The following is a 17636-nucleotide window of genomic DNA, read 5'->3' as shown; positions in this document are numbered from 1 at the left end:
GGTCCCCCACTGAGTAAGTGGCAGAGCCAGAATGGAACCCCAGCTGAGCCTGACCACAGAATACGAGCTCCTCACACGGCTGCTCTCGGCAGGTGCAGAGCCAGGATCTCAGCCAGGTGGGTGAGTAAGGGAGAGGAGGAAGCCAGGCAGACCAGAACTAAGACCCTGACCTAGGCCAGGGGGGAACCTGCAGGGGTACCTCCGAGCCTGAAGTGATTTGGTCCAGGTGGGCACCTTCTGTCATCACTGAAGCAAGAGGACAACTGGCTAATGTAAAAAAAGAGCCAGGTGGGCATCAGGTGAGGTAGGTGGGCCTCTCTCCTTGTCTCCCTCCCCCTTTCTCTCTTGCCTTTCCTACCCTTTCCAGGAGCAGAATGAATATATTCTTATGCAGTTTCATCATCCTTTCAGGACCCCCTCCCCTGCACAGCGGCATCCCAGCCAAGGCCACAGGCACAGGCTGCAGACATAAGGAAAAGGCCAAGTGAGCTTAGCAAGGGCCTGCGAGAACGTCCTACACCCTTGGAGCCGCTCAGACTGTAGACAGGCCTTGAGCTGCTCAGCTACCTGCAGCGCCACCTGCTGCCCTGCCTTGGGCTCTGTGGGCTGGGACAGGCTAGGGGAGCCAGTGGCTGAGGACCAGCACAGGATGTCCCCAGGGCAGCGAGGAGCAAACACAAGCTCCTAGCGACGAAATGAAAAAGACTTTAAAGAGAAGGCTCAAGGCAGTGGAGCAAGGAAGGCAAGCACCAGAGTATTCAGTCACAAAAGTTCTGAGTTCTTTGCTCAGTTCAAAAGTTTAAGCAATTATCCCAAGCCACCAGTTCCACGGCACAGTGAGAAAAACCCAGAGGGGAGGACGAGCAGTCAAGTAAATACAGGAACATGTCAAGGCTCAATCCTGGGCAGCTCTCCTCTCTCCCTGGGCTGCCCCACTCCCACCCCTACAGCTTCATTACACACCAAAGCCTCCCACGTTTGCATCTCCAGCCCGGATCTCTCTCAGCTCAGACTCCCAGATCCAGCTGCCTGGTGTCTTTTTTTGACTTGGACGTCTAAACTGGAGGGAGCCTTTATCCCAATAAACCCAACTCAAAATAACGTGATGCCAAAAAGGGGAGATTTGCTGGCTGTAGAATCAAATTGTACGGAGAGCAGAGGTGGAGCCGGATTATTTGCTAAATAAATGAAAGGATGGGGAAACATGAGAGAGTTTCTTAGGGGAAGGGGATGGGAGCCAAGGCTTGGTGAGCGCCTACTAGCTTCTGGGCACTCATTTAATCAGAGGAGACTAAGTGCTGGGGGTGGGCTGTGAGGTTTACCTAACGTCACACAGCGAGCCCGTGGAAGAGTGGGTTCGAGGCTCACTGCACTGCTTCTGGTTCTTAAATCACAATAATATATTTAGAGTCCATGATTAAAGAAAGGACTTAAGAGACTTTAGAAGTCACTTCATTTACTACATACTCACTACATACTCATTGTTTGAATCTGTCTCTTCACACCCCAGCCAAGTAGCTGGGTAGCTTCTCCTTGAATGCCCTTCATGATGGGGAACTTACTCACCATATGGTGATTTTATCTTTGACTCATACAATAGGTTAGAAAGTTGAAACAAAATTTTTTCCTTCATTCAGATTAAATAAGGTGGCCCTAGCTGGGTAGTTCAGTTGGTTAGAGCATCATCCCATTGCTCCAGAGTTGTGGGTTCGATCCCCTGTCAGGGCACATACAAGAATCAACAAAAATTGCCTGGCTGGTGTGGCTCAGTAGATAGAGCACGGGCTGCACACCAAAGGATCCCTGGTTTGATTCCTAGTCAGAGCACATGCCTGGGTTGCAGGCCAGGTCCCCAGTGGGGGACACGTGAGAGGCAACCACACATTGATGTTTCTCTTCCTTTCTTTCTCCCTCCCTTCTCCTCTCTAAAAATAAATAAAATGTTTTTTTTAAAAGAATCAACAAATGGATGCATAAATAAGCAGAACAATAAATTGATCTCGCTCTCTCTCAAATCAATAAATTAAAAAATTGTTTAAGATCAAAGAAGGCGATACATGTAATGTGCCTACCATGGTGCCTGCAATGTCAGTAACTGCTGTCACGGTCTCCACTTCCCTTGTTACAAACTGTTCTTGTGTCTATCTGTCCTTCCCTTGGGATGCCTGAAAACAAATCTAATTCGTCTTCCCTGACACGGCCCTTCAGATATTTGAAGACAGTGCTCCAGGGTCCCCCAGAGGCATTGCCTGCCCAGGATAAACAAATACTCCAACCTACTTTTAGACACTCACTGGTAAGCAAGAGTTGATGCTGTGCATGCTGTGATTTTCCAGTGGCTGTGGCGTGTGAGGCGTCAGAAACTCTGGTGGAACAAATGAAGAGCCGGCCCCAGCAGGGGGGCCATGGTATCCGATCATGGCCTCTGCCAAGAAAGGAAAGTGGTTGACCCTGACCAGACCTTGGCTCATCAACAGAGCTTCACCAGCTACATTCTCGGGCCACCCAGGTGGGACCCTGTTTGAGTAGACAAAAGAAATGGGAATCCCCCAAAGTCAGTATACATCATTTCCGACCCCTAGCCTTGCCAAAAGTCAGTTTGTGTGTTTGTGGATCCGATATCGAGCCATGTAGGAGACTGAAACCATTCTAACCATTGAATATCAACCCCCAAATACTTCCTATTTACGGATGGGGAAACTAAGGCTTAATGGAGAGCAGTGAATTATCCAAATCATGCAGGACCTTTGTGCAAAGGTCTGGTCAACTTCTGAACACCAAAGAAAGATGAGATGGTGAAGCAAACCTGTGTGAATATGGAAAAAGGAAGGAGCCATTAGATAAAAACAAAAGGGAGAAGCTCTGAAAAGCCCTCCTGGGTGTGTTTCCCTCTCTCCCCCAACTCCCTGTAGTGACAATGCTGGAGCATGTGACAGGCACAAGGCTGGAGTCAGAAATTCCCAGGACTGTGTGCTGGCTCCGCCACTGGCAAGGCGTGTGATCTCCAACAGACAGCTGAACCTTTCCAATACTCAGGTTGCTCATTCATAAAGTGAGAATAGGATTGTCTTCCTCAGAGGAGTCCTGTGAATGTTAAATAAAATAAGCATGGAGAATCTGGATTCTCAGTAATGGCAGAATAGCTTTCATCAGACGAAGTCTCCTGGAAATAGGAATTATATGCAGAATATTTTAAAACTACTCTTTGATGAGACTGAAGCAGGCAGAAATGGGAGGCTACACAGCCCTTGAGGATGGGGGCCTCTGCTCTGGATGAGGTGCACATTTATCTATGTGGCCTCTCCCTCTAGGGCACATCCAGCTCTAAGGGAACACGGGGGCTGGAGCTCCAGCACCAAGCAGCTGTCACTGAGTTAAAAAGTCACACATTGGAGGTCAGGGTTGCCAGAAAAGTTGAAATCAGGAATAAACAATGGAGGCCAGACGACAGTGCGACATTTTGAAATGCTAAAAGAAAACACTTCACAACCCGGGATTCTATATAAAGTCAAAATATGTTTCAAAAATAAAGACAAAACTGAGGATATTTGCCATAAATAAACCATGAGTGAAATACATACTTATAGTACAAAAAAATAGTCAGAAATGTTCTTCAGCCTGAAGGGAACCGACATCGAGGGGAAATTCAGTACCAGAAGGAATGACAAACAGAAAGGGATGGAATTAGAACTATATGCAAAGTGCTACAATATTAATTCAAGACAGGACGCATATTGTACATCCTAGAGCAACAACTAAAAATAATGATAATACAAATGGGTGTAAACCAAAAGCCAATAGAGGCAATGGAATGAGCTATTAACACAACATGAAATTAATACAAAGGGAGTCAGGGAAGAGATAACAAAAGATGAAATAGCACTGAGGACAAATAGGAAACAAAGCAAGAGAGTGGCCTCCACTCCGTGGTGGGAAGGACCACATTAAACGCTGGGTGGACTAAACCCTCCTGTCTTGTCGGGTGGGATACAACGGCATCACTCAAATCAGTGGTTTCCAAGAGATTACCTTAAAGATAAATATTCAGACAGATGAAAAGTAAAAAACAAACAAAAAACAATGGGAAAAGATAAACAGTGAGCATAAGATTTATGCATTTCTATTTCTTGTGCAAGTTTTGTGTTTTTCTTCGAGGATATTGTCCATTTCCTCTAAGCTCTTTAATGTACTAACACAAAGTTGTATATAATAGTCTCCTATTATTTTAAAATGTCTGTGGGATCAGGAGAGATACCCTTTCTTTTCTGAAATTGCTAACTTGTGTTATTTTTTACTTATTATTATTGATTTCTAATTTAGTTATCCTTGGTCAGAACACATACTCCCTACAGTTTTTTGTTTGTAATTTATTGGGATTTGTTTCACAGTCCAGCAGGTGGTGTATCATAGTGAATGATCCACGTACACCTAAAATGTATGTGAATTCCTAAATTGTTTGGATAGTGCTCTTTAAAAGGCAATTAGGTCAAGTTGTTTGATAGGGCATCTCAAATCTTCTCTATTGTTGCTGACTTTCTGTCTCCTTACTCATCAGCTGAGACAGCAGCGTTGAAACCTCTGCTCTGGGTGTGTCTATTTCTCCCCTTAGTTCTGTCAATTTTTGATTCATGTATTTTTCAAAGTAACCATTAGGCAATAAATCTTTAGAATTTTTATATCCCCTTGATCCTGTTATCAGTGTGAAATACCCCTTTATCTCATGCAATATCTTTGTTGTGAAGATTACTTCGTATAATGGACATTTGGTTGAGCCAAAGAAGCCAGACACAGAAGAGCACATAGTACAAGTTTTCATCCGTACAAAATGGGGGAACAGGAAAGCCAACCAAAGGCAGCAGAACCCTCACGGCAATTGCCTGGGCAGGTGGGGGGCTGATGGGAAAGGGACAGGAAGAAACTTTCTAGGGGGATTAAAAAATGTCATATCTTGATTGAGGTGGTAGCTACATAGATGTACACATTTTTCAGAATTTATCAAACTGTGCATTGAAAATGTGTGCATTTTATTGTATTTTTTATTCTTTAAAAAAAAATACAGGTATACAAAGGACCTGGCTTGGAGTTAAGGCTTAACCCACAGTGAGTGCTCAACAACCACTAGTTCCCTCAGCCTTCACCCTCTTCATCCCCAGGAGGCAAGCACCATAGTTGTTAGAACAGTTTATGGTTATCGGACCTCTGAGAATAAGTGGCATGTTTCCCAAAAGAGTTTGTGCACAGTGTGACACTGGAGATCTGCTCTAGTCCAGGCCAAGGGTCTTAAACAACACAGTTTATGCCTAAGGCCACTTCATCCTGAGTCCTCCTCCAGGTCCAGGTCGGGGGTCCCAAGTAAAAAGGGTAGAACTTAACTGGGTCCTTCCAATGGATGGGAGATGACAACGTGTGGAGGTGGTAAGACATGTGGCATGTGTAAAACACTCTGCGAAGATCAGCATTTCTGGGAAGGTTATGAGAGATAAGATAGGAAAACTAGGGTTAGAGCCAGCTGTTGAAGGCACGTGAGGTCAACGGAGTTTGAATTGTCACATAGTAGATGCTCAACAATTGTTTGTTGATTGCACAAGTGAATGAAAGAACCACTGAATCCATCGAGGCTGAGCCTCCCAGACTGACTGCTGCCCCCTTCTTCCTGTCTTGCAGCTCACATACCTGCCCCCACCATGGGGCGAGTGCCGATCCTCAGAGATGGGACTTGACTTCTTTCCTGTTTACAGTATCACCGCCTGTAGGATTGACTGTGAGACCCGCTACATTGTGGAGAATTGCAACTGCCGCATGGTCCACATGCCAGGTCAGTGCCAGGGGAGGGGCGGCTGCAGGGCCCCACCAGAGACCACCTGGGACCTTCTTTGCATTTCTCAACCTGATGGGAAACACTTGGACAATTCCACAAGCATCCAAAGGGGTGCCATTCTGGAAAGACTATTATTTGGTGCCCAAACATTTAGAGGGCACATAGAAACACCAACTCTAGCAACCAAGACAGCATCCTGGTGTCCAGAAGTGTCCACATGTTTGGAAACCGTTCCTCCCAATGTTCAATATGTTTGCCAATTGTTTGCTGTGTCCAGATACCTGGATGCTTGCAGTTGTTGCATCCTGATGTGGTGCATGTTCACACATCCAGATGTTTGTTGCTTTCATCCAGATGTTTCCCTTCTTGCACCCAAATTTCCAGCACTCTTTCAAATGAGGCAAAGTCCATCAGCCAGCAAGTAAATGTATGCATGCAAATGTTTCTGTTGTCAGACTAGCAGTGCATGTGGCCATCCCATCAGAGGCAGCCTTGCAGAGGCTGGGGCTAAGTAGGGCAGGAGGAGTTTGGTGTTGCATTATGGAAGGATGACTGGGGCTGGAGGCAGTGGCTTTGGCTTATAATTCAGGTTTATCCACTCACCTGCTGTGTGTCCTGGCCCAAGTTTCTAAACCTCTCTGTTCTCATCTTTATTATCTTTAAAACAAAAACATTAGTCGTTATGAGGATAAAATTAGGCTAAGCCATAAAAAATGCTATTTACACTGCAAAAGTCAATGGTTGTGTTAGCATATGGGAAGAAGAACCAAAAGTCTTATTGACTGAAGACCTACTACGTTCCAGGAAGTTTGTTATCATATTTAACAGCTACTATCTTATGTTTATAACATGTTTTATTTAAGTATATTTAACAAAATCCTTATATCGGACATTTAATTCATCCTCAATTGTTTTCTGATATAACCAATACTGAAATGAACATCTTCACAGCTAAATTTTGAAGTTTTCCATTAATAATCAGTAATTTATTCAGTAGTCTAAGATTATAATTATTGATCTTTAAAATAACCTCTGAGCTGTCTAGAAGACAGGGCAAAAGGAAAATGTATCAATTAAATTATTATTATTGGAAAGAAGGAAGCATAACAGCCCCTCAGCCCTTGAAAAACAGTGTTTAGAAATGTGGTAAGGCAAAGACATTGTACCCTGACCAGCCTGGCTCAGGGGGTTGAGCATCGTCTAGCAAAGCGAAAGGCCACTGATTCAATTCCTGCTCAGGGCACACACCTGGGTTGGTCCAAAGTTGGGGCATGTGTGAGAGGCAACCAATTGAATTTTCTTTCACATGTCGATGTTTCTCCCCCTCTCCTTCTCCCTCCTCTCTTCTCTCTCTGAAAATAAATAAAGTATTTTTAAAAAATAAAAGATAAGACATTGTGGCAGACTTTCGCTTTAGCACTTGGTAAAACAGAATTGGTCCTGCATTCCCACAAAGATATGCCAGAAATGACAACTGAACCATAATTAATGTTGCCCGCCCACTCCCCGGCCTGGGTCACCAGCCAGGGAGGTTTCCCTCATGGAACCTGAGCAAACAGCAAGGAGTGGAAATTTCCATCGTTCCACCCATGACACTGTGACTGGCCTCTCAGTTAGTAACATGGAATTCAGGGCACAGCAAAGAGGAACTTATAAAGCAGCCCTTCTCACACACAGCACTGTGATGTGGTGGAAAGAGCCCCAGCCTCAGGCTCACACTGACCTGGGTTCAAAGCCCAGCTCCCTCACTGCCACTCTGGTGTCCTGGGAAGGCAGGATACAGTATTTCCTACTTCAGAGGTTCCCCTGTGATAATTAAGGAGATGACCTCTGCCCAGGTCTCAGTGGGTATTTCCCATCTCCACCCACTTCCAGCTGTCAGGATTTTCTCACCCATCACCAGCGCAGCAATCCATGAAGGTCCTGTTATCACCGGCCCAAGGTCACAAAGCAGATGAGAACCCCTGCCCCATGCCCCCAGAGGGCCCTGGTCAAGGGCTCCCTTCCAACTACCCACGGGCAGACTGCTGCCCCTGCCTGTAAGGAGATGCGCTCCCTTCCCACAGCCCCAGAGGGGAGGGGTTGCTGCCTGAGTACCTCTCCCTGTGTTTCTCCTTTGCAGGGGATGCGCCTTTCTGTACCCCTGAGCAGCACAAGGAGTGTGCAGAGCCTGCCCTCGGTCAGTACTGGGGACACGTGGAGTGACGGGGAGGGCCTGAGATGGGCATCTTCTGGGTGTGGGAGAGAGATTGGGCAGGAGGGGGAAGGGACAAGGGTGGGGAGAAGAGGCTGACGGAGTGGCATGGCTGCAGGAGAGGGAGGTGCAGAGCAGGGTAGGGAAGAAGCTGATACAGTGGATGAGGGCTAGAAAGGGCACAGGGGGAGAAAGGAGGCAGAGAGGTGGAGAGAGAGGAGTGGGTTTCAGTGGGGAGCTTGACAGTGTTTCCCCTAACACACCCTGGGGGTTCACATAGGGAGGCTGAGGTTATTCCAAAGCAGTTGAGCCCAGGAAAGTGGGGGAAAGGAAAGAGGTAAGGCCCACTGTGTGTGCATTCCACGTGTGCAAATGGAAGGCACCAAGCACTCCCCCTCCTCCTGCTTGGTGTTTTGGGGTTGGAATAACTCTGCTGGTTCCCTCCACCACCACCCTCCCTGCCCTACCCCACCTCCACCCAGAAAACCAGGTGATAGAGATTCTACCAACAAGCTACGCCCCCAAAGCTAGACCCACTACACACGCCTGCCTCTCTCCAGATGTGGGAAATGGTTTACACTCAAGACAAGCAGAGAGAACTTTTAAATCATACAAACTCAATTTTTTTAAAGATTTTATTTATTTATTTTTGGACAGAGGGGAAGGAGGGAGAAAGAGAGGGAGAGAAACATTAATGTGTAGTTGCCTCTCGTGTGCCCCCTACTGGGGGCCTGGCCTGCAACCCTGGCATGTGCCCTGACTGGGAATTGAACTGGTGACCCTTTGGTTCACAGGCCCATGCTCAATCCACTAAGCTACACCAGCCAGGGCCATACGGACTCAAATTCTAAGCAGAGACAGCTCTACAATCACAAATCCAGGAGGACCATTGGGGGAAAGCCTGGCTGAGAGGACAGGAAGTGGCTTTCAATGTGGGTGAAGTCTCCCCTTGGAGTAAAGACTCCACAAAACCCATGGGTAGCCAGAAACACAGAGGTAGATAGAGGAAGGAGGGAGGGAGGGAGGGAAATAATGTCTTCAACCACCTATGAGGAAGGAGAGAGGAGAGGGAGATCCAGGTGCAGGAGGTTTGCCTCTAAGGAAAAGAATTGTGAATCTGCCCCGGCTGGTGTGGCTTAGTGGACTGAGTGTGGCTTGCAAATCAATGGGTCGCCAGTTTTATTCCCAGTCAGGGCACATGCCTGGGTTATGGGCCAGGTCCCCAGTAGGGGGCATGCGAGAGGCAAACACAATGATGTTTCTCTTCCTCTCTTTCTCCCTCCCTTCCCCTCTCTATAAAAAATAAATAAAATCTTTTAAACAGTTGTTAACCTTTGCCTGTGTCCTAACCCAGGGGGAGCAGGAGGTGGGCGCTTGCTAGGAGGGAGCCCCAGAGGCAATCATGCAGAGCCCTGGGTGTCAGGTGCAATGGTCTCCCACATGCACCTGTGACAGGCAGCCCGCTTTGTGGGTGAGAATGCTGAGGCCAGGAGCAGAGAGGAAGGCCCTGGGAAACTGTAGGGTCCTGGACAACCTTGCAGCCTATTCTCCAAAAGTAGTGATTTTCAACAGTTTTTAAATGGCAACAAAACAGTGAAAGAAGCAGAAGGAAAGAGGCAAGCAGAAGGAACGACTGAGAGTAACCTAGAAAGAGCAGGCACTTTTCTATGAGCTCTCACACCCTCAACCTAAAGCAAAAGCCCAGCATCCCCTCTCTCCTCCGCCCCCCACCCCTCACTCACCCCGAGGGCACCTCTTCCCAGCTCCCTTCTCTGCTGCTGGGTAGGCCACTCTGGGCCCAGCAATCCCAGTCCCCATACCTGGCTAAGCCCCACCTCCCTCTCCTCTCCAGGTCTGCTGGCAGAAAAGGACAGTAATTACTGTCTCTGCAGGACACCCTGCAACCTGACCCGCTACAACAAAGAGCTCTCCATGGTGAAGATCCCCAGCAAGACCTCAGCCAAGTACCTCGAGAAGAAATTTAACAAATCAGAAAAATATATCTCGTAAGCTCAGGGGACATATGGACAGGGGGAATAGGGAGGGGCATATGGATCAGGAGGACACTGGGGGGCAATCGAGGAAGAAGGCGTAGGTAAGTGGTTAGTTTCATTGGCAGACTTTAATTGGGCATCTACTATGTGCCAGGCACTAAGCTCAGCTCTCAGAATATGAAAACAGAGAGGATTAAGATGCAGCCCCTGCCTTTAAGGAGCTTATAGTTTTGTGGGGTGACAAGTGTACAAGTGAATGCTACCAAGGCTGAACAGACAATAAGGATATGAGGACATGGATGGCTGCATCTTGCATGAGGACATGGTCAAGGAAAGCATCAGAATTTTTTTTAAACAATGCATAGGAGTTTTCAAGGCAGGCCTTGCACATTCTGTTCCCTCTCCCAAGAATGCTTTTCCTCTCACTCTTCCCCTAACCGGTCCTTCATTAGGCAGGTCCTCATTTAAATGCCATCTCCTCTGACTGCTAAATTAGGCCTCCTCCCATTTTTTCCCCATAGTACTCGTTTTTCTTTATAACACTCATGCCCTGTGTAATTCTATACTTGTGTGTGTCTGTGTGTGTGTGTGTGTACCACCTGCCTGACTCACTAGATTGAAAGCTCCCTGAAGGCAGGAACCTTTCGTTCTGGTTCTCTGCTGTGGAGTGTCTGGCACAGGCTTGATGTTCAAAATATATCTTTTAATAGAATAAATGAATGAAAGGCATGGGAGAAGAGGGCAGCCCCGGCAGGAGCTCCACAGACGGGTCAGCACAGGACAGACAGAACCGCAAGCAAAAGCTGGGCCCGGTGGCTGTGTCCGAGCAACAGGGTCCCAGCTGGGTGTAAGGCAGGGGTCAGGGGGTGGGCAGGGAGTGGATTTTCTCCTAAGAAAATAGGGAGCCACTCAAGAGCTTCAAGTAGGTGAGTGACAGGCTCGAGTTTGTATTTTAGATCTCTGCTCTTCAACAGAACTTCCTGCGATTCTACAGAAATGTTCTATACCTGCGGTGTCCAACATGGTAACCTCTGGCCACATGTGGCTACTGCACATTTTAAACATAGCTTCAGCAACTCGGGACCTGAATTGTAGTTTTATTGAATTTTAATTAGTTTAGCAGTTCTAGAAAGATCCTTCGGGCAGCAGTTTAGAGGACCGATGAAGCCACATGGGAAGAAGGGAGCCTGTTAGGAGTAGTTTCCATAAACCAGGCAAGAGATGGGGGCACTTGGAATGGCACTTGGGAGAACCCTGCAGGGAGAGAGGAGGGTCTGCTCCCCTGTCCCCAGCCACACCTTCCTGCCCACACAGCCGCCAAGGCCCAGCCTGGGGCTAGAATCTGCAAACCCGACTGCTTCTGTTCAGTGGGTGAGGGTGGAGGCATTAAGGGCATCGTCAGCCACGCTGAAGGAGCGAGGACTGCAGGAGGTGCCGGGTCCTGCCGCTTAGCAGGCATTTGCTGGCAGTAATGGCTGCCCCTGCCAAGATGTGTCTCATTAACACAGCGGCCTAAAGGAACAAAAGGGAACCAAAGTGCTTCTGCCAGAACCTCAACCCCAGCCAGATACAGGTTTCCGCCCTAAAACGCCACTCTGGCTCTGGCAGCCGACTTGGCAATGCCAGGGCGGGGCCTCCCACTAGGAGAAGCTTGTTGTACAGCCCAGTAGGAACTCCGGGGACTCTCAGGAGTGGGCGGGGGAGGTCAGCCGGGCCAGGCAAGCCTCCCCAAGGGCTGAGTGAGGTCTCGCTTATCTAATGAATCTCATGAACAAAATAAAGTGACAAACAAAATAGAAACAAGCATGGATGCATGGAACAGACCAACAGCTGTCGGGGCGGGGAGGAGTGATGGGCTGCGGAGAGCCCTGGGCGTGGGTGGAGGTGGGCTAAGAGGGCACTCATGGGGACAGAGGGACTTTGCTGTGGGCGATGGGCACACGATGCAGTGTGCAGATGTTGTTTTATTGAGTTGTACGCTTAAAACCTGTATGGTGCAATGGACCAACATCACCCCAATAAACTCGATTTTAAACATCCAAATAAATAAATAAAAGAGACTCCTGAGCTGCCCTGCAGGTTAGGACCAGGCAGACCCTTTGGAGGCCCAGGAACCTGCGGAGCAGGCGGGGCTCCTGCACAGTGTGCAGAAAGTGGGGGGAGAGGACTTGGGGCCAAGGGGGCCGCTGCTGCACACCTCCAGTCCCGTGAAGAGCACTGGGCTGGCAGTCAGGACTCCTAGTTTCAAGTCCCTGCTCTGCCACTCATCAGCTTGAACTGGAGCCAGTCGTTTCAGTCGTTTCACTTCCCGGGGCCTCGGTTTCTCCACCCAGCCAAGGGAACGCTGCGTTAGGTGATCCCCGTGGGTGCTGTGGTTCTACCCATGTATGGCACTGAACCTTCCCTCTGCAGAGAGAACATCCTCGTGCTGGATATATTTTTTGAGGCTCTCAATTACGAGACAATTGAACAAAAGAAGGCGTATGAAGTTGCTGCCTTACTTGGTAAGTTGGAGTGTCTGCCGCACAAATGCCCACATCTCTCGGGAGGTGAGAGGGAGGGGCATGGCGCATGGGCAGCAGGCAGGCAGGTAGAGAGATACGAGCCCCCTGATGAGTCTAGCCTTTATGCTCACTGACCGTTCCCTCTATCCTTGCCCCACTCCTGTCCCAGAGTGGGAAGAACTTCAATGTGGTGCAGGTTTTAGGCCAGTTCACGCTGCAGTCTCTGCCTCAGTTTCCCTATTAACACATGGAGGCGGGTGGGCTGAAGGGCTTTCAGGGCCTTTCCAGGGCTGCCCTGTGGGAGTCCATGGTCTTCTGCCCCCGGGGTGCAGTCAGAGCCTTGGGGCCGTGGCAGGAACAGAGAGCCACCAGGCCCAGGGAAGGCTGAACTGTGGCTGGTCCCCAGCAGAGCCCCCTCCCGGAAAGCAACGTTGCTGCATTGAGAAGACCTGGTGACCTCCCTTGTCCCCAGATAGCTATAAACCTGAATGCCACCCCCACCAGTTCACATCAGCTCCCCTGGTCCCGTAGGCACATAATGGAGGCAGGGAGTTCATTTCAACCCTGCCCCAGCCCAACACAAAATTCACAAGACCCCTGAGGCTGGACAGTTGGAAGACCTGCCCCTGGGGCCCTCCTCCCAACTCCCACTCACTCTCAGGAAAGGATCTGCAAAGAAAAGTAGCTGTTGTTGCCTCTGGGAGCTGAACCAGGTGAGAATGGTGAGGGGAGTGGGGGGCAGGAAACAGGCACCTTCTACCTGCACGTATAAAGGGAAGACCAGCTACAGAATGTTGGGAAGTGGTTTCTCCTCAATGGCCCTCAGGTCCCTTGTCTGTAAAATGGGTCTAATAAAACCTGCTTTGTGTGTTGGTTGTGACGGTTAAATGTGATAAAGCCCCGGCTCCTGGAAGGTCCATGAGTAGTCATTTCTGGTACCAGGACAGTCTCCACACCAGAGGCCCAGGACCCAGCTGGTGTTTCAAGGCACCATCTGGGCCTTTCTGCACCTCCCACAGGAGGCTGGGGGCTAGGCCACAGCTGGGTGCCAGCTAGGTTAAGGTGGCTGTCACTCAGGCCTCTGGAGCCCTTGTGGCCAAAAGGGACGAAACCTAGGCACTTGTGCCCTGGACCCAAGATAGCGGCCGTGCACTGGAGGGGCAGGCCTCTCACCCACTCTTGCCACCATTATTTCCTACAGAGGACTCAGGACTTGCCTCCTCCCTCCTGTCGCCCCACTCCCCACATAAGCTCACAGTCACACTCACACACACACACACGTGCACAGAGCAGGGAGGGCCTGGGCTCTGAATCTGTCAGGAAGGACGGCTGGGCTCTGCATCAGACTCTAGGATGAGCGCTCCCAGCATCTTGCTCCCACCCAGAATAGCCCGCTCAGAAAAGCACGCTGCCATCTGTGGCTTCGTGACGAGAGCACATGCCACTTGTGAACCCTCAGCCATCGGTCCCAGCCACGCCCTGCTCTTGCTGCCACACAGCCCACACCCTCTCTCAGTACACACGCACCCCAACGCCACACACACACCACAGTGAGCCCCACACACAAGTGAGCACCTACACAGACCCACCTGCACACGCACTGCATGCCTGCAGACTCACACACTCATCACGTTCAACTGCCCCTTCACACACACACACTCACACCCACACAAGCTCACTCATGCTCCACACACTCAGACACACTGTGCCCACCTCCACAAAGCACACACACACACACATGCTATGCACCGATCCTACACATAGAGAACCACCCACAGAAAGCCATCAACAGCCAGATGCCCTGCCTATTTCTACACAGACTGTGCACACACACAGCACCCAGGCACATACCCACACTCAGGCATACTTCATGTACATACAAACACACTCACACCTGACATGCACACACAGAAGTGCACACTCCCCAGTAAACCCCCACTGAGGACACTGGAGTGAGCAGAGAGGGGAGACAGGAACGAAGGGAGGCTGTCTGAGCCCAGCACCAAGTCCCACCAGGAAGAACCCCTCCCCACGACCTCAGCTTGTTCAGGAGGGGGTTGTGGGCTGCTCCCAGTTATAATCAGGGTAGGAGTGGGCAGAGGTACCCATCAGAAAGTTCTCAGACCAAGGGGTCAGCCTGGAATCTCCAGGAGGACTGCAGCCCACCCCCACCCGCATCCCCCATTCCCAGCACTGTCCCCAGCCCAGTCACACACCTGGAAAGGACTTTGTGACCCAAGGCCTCCAGCTCCCCTCCCAACAACCTCCAGCATTTAGGGTCCTTTGAGACAAAGCTACTGAGAGGTCAGGACTTATCAAAGCCACACAGCAAGCTGGTGGCTACTCCAAGCCCAGAGCCCCCTCGAGCAGTGGGGCAAAGGTCTAGGGCTTCTGGGGGATCACTGCCCCTTGGAGAATCGGATGGTAGCTTCTCAAATATGAACGCTTCCACTACACATGCCCAGGCGCACATACACAGTGCTTTCACTCCATTTCAGGAGGTCTCCAAGCATCTGAAGCTTCCACAGAGGAGTGGCTTTCCAACTTGGTGGGCCCGAGGACCACCCGGGGAATTCATAAATCCTGACTTCCAGACCCCCACCCCGAAGATTCTGGTTTCGTAGGCCCAGGGTAGGCCCAGGCATCCACACCGATTCCAAGTCCCCCAGGGGCTGGATGCAGGGGATCTGAAGACCAGTCTGGAATAACTTGGGCCAAGGGGGCCCACCCACCCCAGGGTGAGAACTTCTGCTCTAGAAAAAGACCAAATTGAACATTTACCTTCTGGTAAGGGAGATAGAAGCTGCTTGCAATGACCTCATCCCAAGTGGGAGTGGCGCCCCCAGGTGGCTGATCATGACCGAAGGCGGGGGAAGCCTCTTGACACTGCCCCAGAGACCTGACACGTGGGCCTCAGGCTAGACTGTACCCTTGACTAGGACAAGGACCACACATGTCTTATTTCTAGTCCCAGCCCAGAGCCAAAACAAGGCCCAATCAGCGTGGTTTCAAATATAATGGGCAAACCTGTTAGCCTATGAGGTCTGTTCCAGAAGCCTCCATTAAGCATTCAGGTTGGCGCCCATCCTCACTGGGTGCTGCAAACCATCATCTCTCAGAGCTGTGTGCTGAGGGAGGGACTTGTCAAAGGCCTGGCCTTCCCGTTGCAAGCCCAGGCTCCCCGTGGAACGGAGCCGTTCAGGTCTGGTTCCTGAGTTCTCAGTCTGTTCGCCCCTTTCTGGAGGTGTTGTGATAAAGCCAAACCTTTGGTCTTTTCTGTCTCTCTCCAGGTGACATTGGTGGCCAGATGGGACTGTTTATTGGTGCTAGTATCCTCACAATACTAGAGCTCTTTGATTATATTTATGAGGTAAGACTTGGGATTACTCATGGGGAAGTGACCACATGAGGGTCCCTCATCCTATGTCACTGTCCAGAACCAAAGCCTGGGGGAGGGGATGGCTTCTGACCACCAGAGCCTGCTTTCTCGTCCTTGTCCATGGGTATTGTTTCTCACCACACCCTAGGCATGGGGGAGGGAGGGATGCAAGGGTGGCGAAGCCACAGTCCCACAGCGGGGAAGCAGTGGGCTGTCTACACCAGCAGGGAGGGGAGAGAAAGGATGAGGAGGAGAGGAGACTGGGCTGAAGCCAGCTCTGAGCCCCTCCCATGGCTAGCCTGGATGTGGCGACTCATACATGAGTATGTCTGCACCCACACTTTCATACCACATGCACACACTTACACCACACACATACTTATACCACACTCACACATACTACTCACAAATGCACACACCATATGCATATACCACACACACACACCTGCCCTCTGGGTGTCCGGTCACCTGAGTGGTGCCTTCGTGTTCAGGTAGACTGAGGTGAGGGGCATTTCCCAGCAGGCTTTCTCAGTCCTGAAGAAGAGCAAGGGTGCACCTGCTGCTTCTGGCTGCCAGCAGTCTGAGGAGATGTCCCCCTCAAGGGGCAGCCAGGATGAAGCACCTGGAAGCTTCTTCAACAGTGATGGCAGCTTCCAGCACTGGGAGCGCCTGGGGCTTGTTTGTCGGCCTTTCTGCCCACACCTCCCCAGACCCAGCTGCTCCAGGGGCTCCAGAAGGCCTTGGGCATGCCCAGGCCTGCACAGGCCCAGAACCACCGAGTCTCAGCCCAGCAAACAGGGCCCGAGAGCAGGGTCTGCCTCCCAGAGAGGACTGGCGATGGCCAGAGTTTGCTCACTGTGGGGCTGGAGGGCCCCTGTCTCCCTGGAGTCCCACGACCTACCTCTCAGCATGGTGACCTTGTTCCCCAAACCCAAACCACGTCCCATGGCCAGATTTTATTCTGTTTTGTTTGTTAATGTTTGTGAGAAACTGTACAAAGTTAGGGAAGTTGAATCGCACTGGGTAACATAACTAACAACTACCCTTTATTGCTAACAATAAAATGTTCCAACCTCAAGTAAGCCCTGATCTTGTGAACTATGACATTGACAGGCCTGCAAAGTCATTAGCAATCTTGTCCCCCAGGCCCAGCCTCAGAAAGGGGCCCCCAGGCTGCCCCTGAGGGCAGGCGGGGGCCCAGCCATGCCAGCACAAACCACTTACCCACACTCTCCAGCCACCAGGGCAGGCAGTCCACACTGTGAGACAGGCCTCTCCTGTGACTGCCTCCAAGCCCTAGCTCTTGCATCAAAATCCCAGTGCAGCCCAAAGATCTGGCAGGGGCTACCACAGCTGGCTGCCAGTCAGGGCCCCTGCCGCAGTTTGTCCAGCCACAGCCGAGGCCACTGTGGCTGCTGTGGTTCCCCAGCCGAGCCAGATGGCAGAGTGGTGGGGGGGGGGGTCTCTACCTTTGCACCATCCCCTCAGCCTGACCCCTCCCTTCCTGCCTTTCTTGCAGCTGATCAAAGAGAAGCTATTAGACCTGCTTGGCAAAGAGGAGGATGAGGGGAGCCACGACGAGAACGTGGTAAGAGCAGCTTGTGGGCTGTAGGTCAATTTGCCCCTCTGGTTTGTACAGGCGACAGGAAACCAGACACTGGGGCCAGAGCAGGAGGGGCGTGCCTCGGCGCCCACCTTCCGGTGGCTGTGACACCCTGTCGGTTCCCAGACCCAAAACTTAACACTG

At 50.5% G+C, this 17636-nt stretch overlaps 1 protein-coding gene across 2 annotated transcripts in view; it reads left to right on the top strand.

Annotated features, from left to right (window-relative positions):
• The window catches only part of ASIC2 (acid sensing ion channel subunit 2), a 924831-nt gene that overhangs the window by 904568 nt on the left and 2627 nt on the right, over window positions 1-17636 (top strand). For both annotated transcript variants that reach the window (XM_028521521.2, XM_028521520.2), the window contains exons 4-9: window positions 5665-5815; window positions 7941-7997; window positions 9865-10018; window positions 12419-12510; window positions 15801-15880; window positions 17409-17477. In XM_028521521.2, coding sequence (XP_028377322.1) covers window positions 5665-5815; window positions 7941-7997; window positions 9865-10018; window positions 12419-12510; window positions 15801-15880; window positions 17409-17477 — 603 coding nt within the window. The remainder of the gene's footprint in view (window positions 1-5664; window positions 5816-7940; window positions 7998-9864; window positions 10019-12418; window positions 12511-15800; window positions 15881-17408; window positions 17478-17636) is intronic.

This window comes from Phyllostomus discolor, chromosome 8 (genome assembly GCF_004126475.2).
Source record: "Phyllostomus discolor isolate MPI-MPIP mPhyDis1 chromosome 8, mPhyDis1.pri.v3, whole genome shotgun sequence".
Classification (NCBI taxonomy): Eukaryota; Metazoa; Chordata; class Mammalia; order Chiroptera; family Phyllostomidae; genus Phyllostomus; species Phyllostomus discolor.
This window is presented reverse-complemented; position numbering and strand designations above follow the sequence as displayed.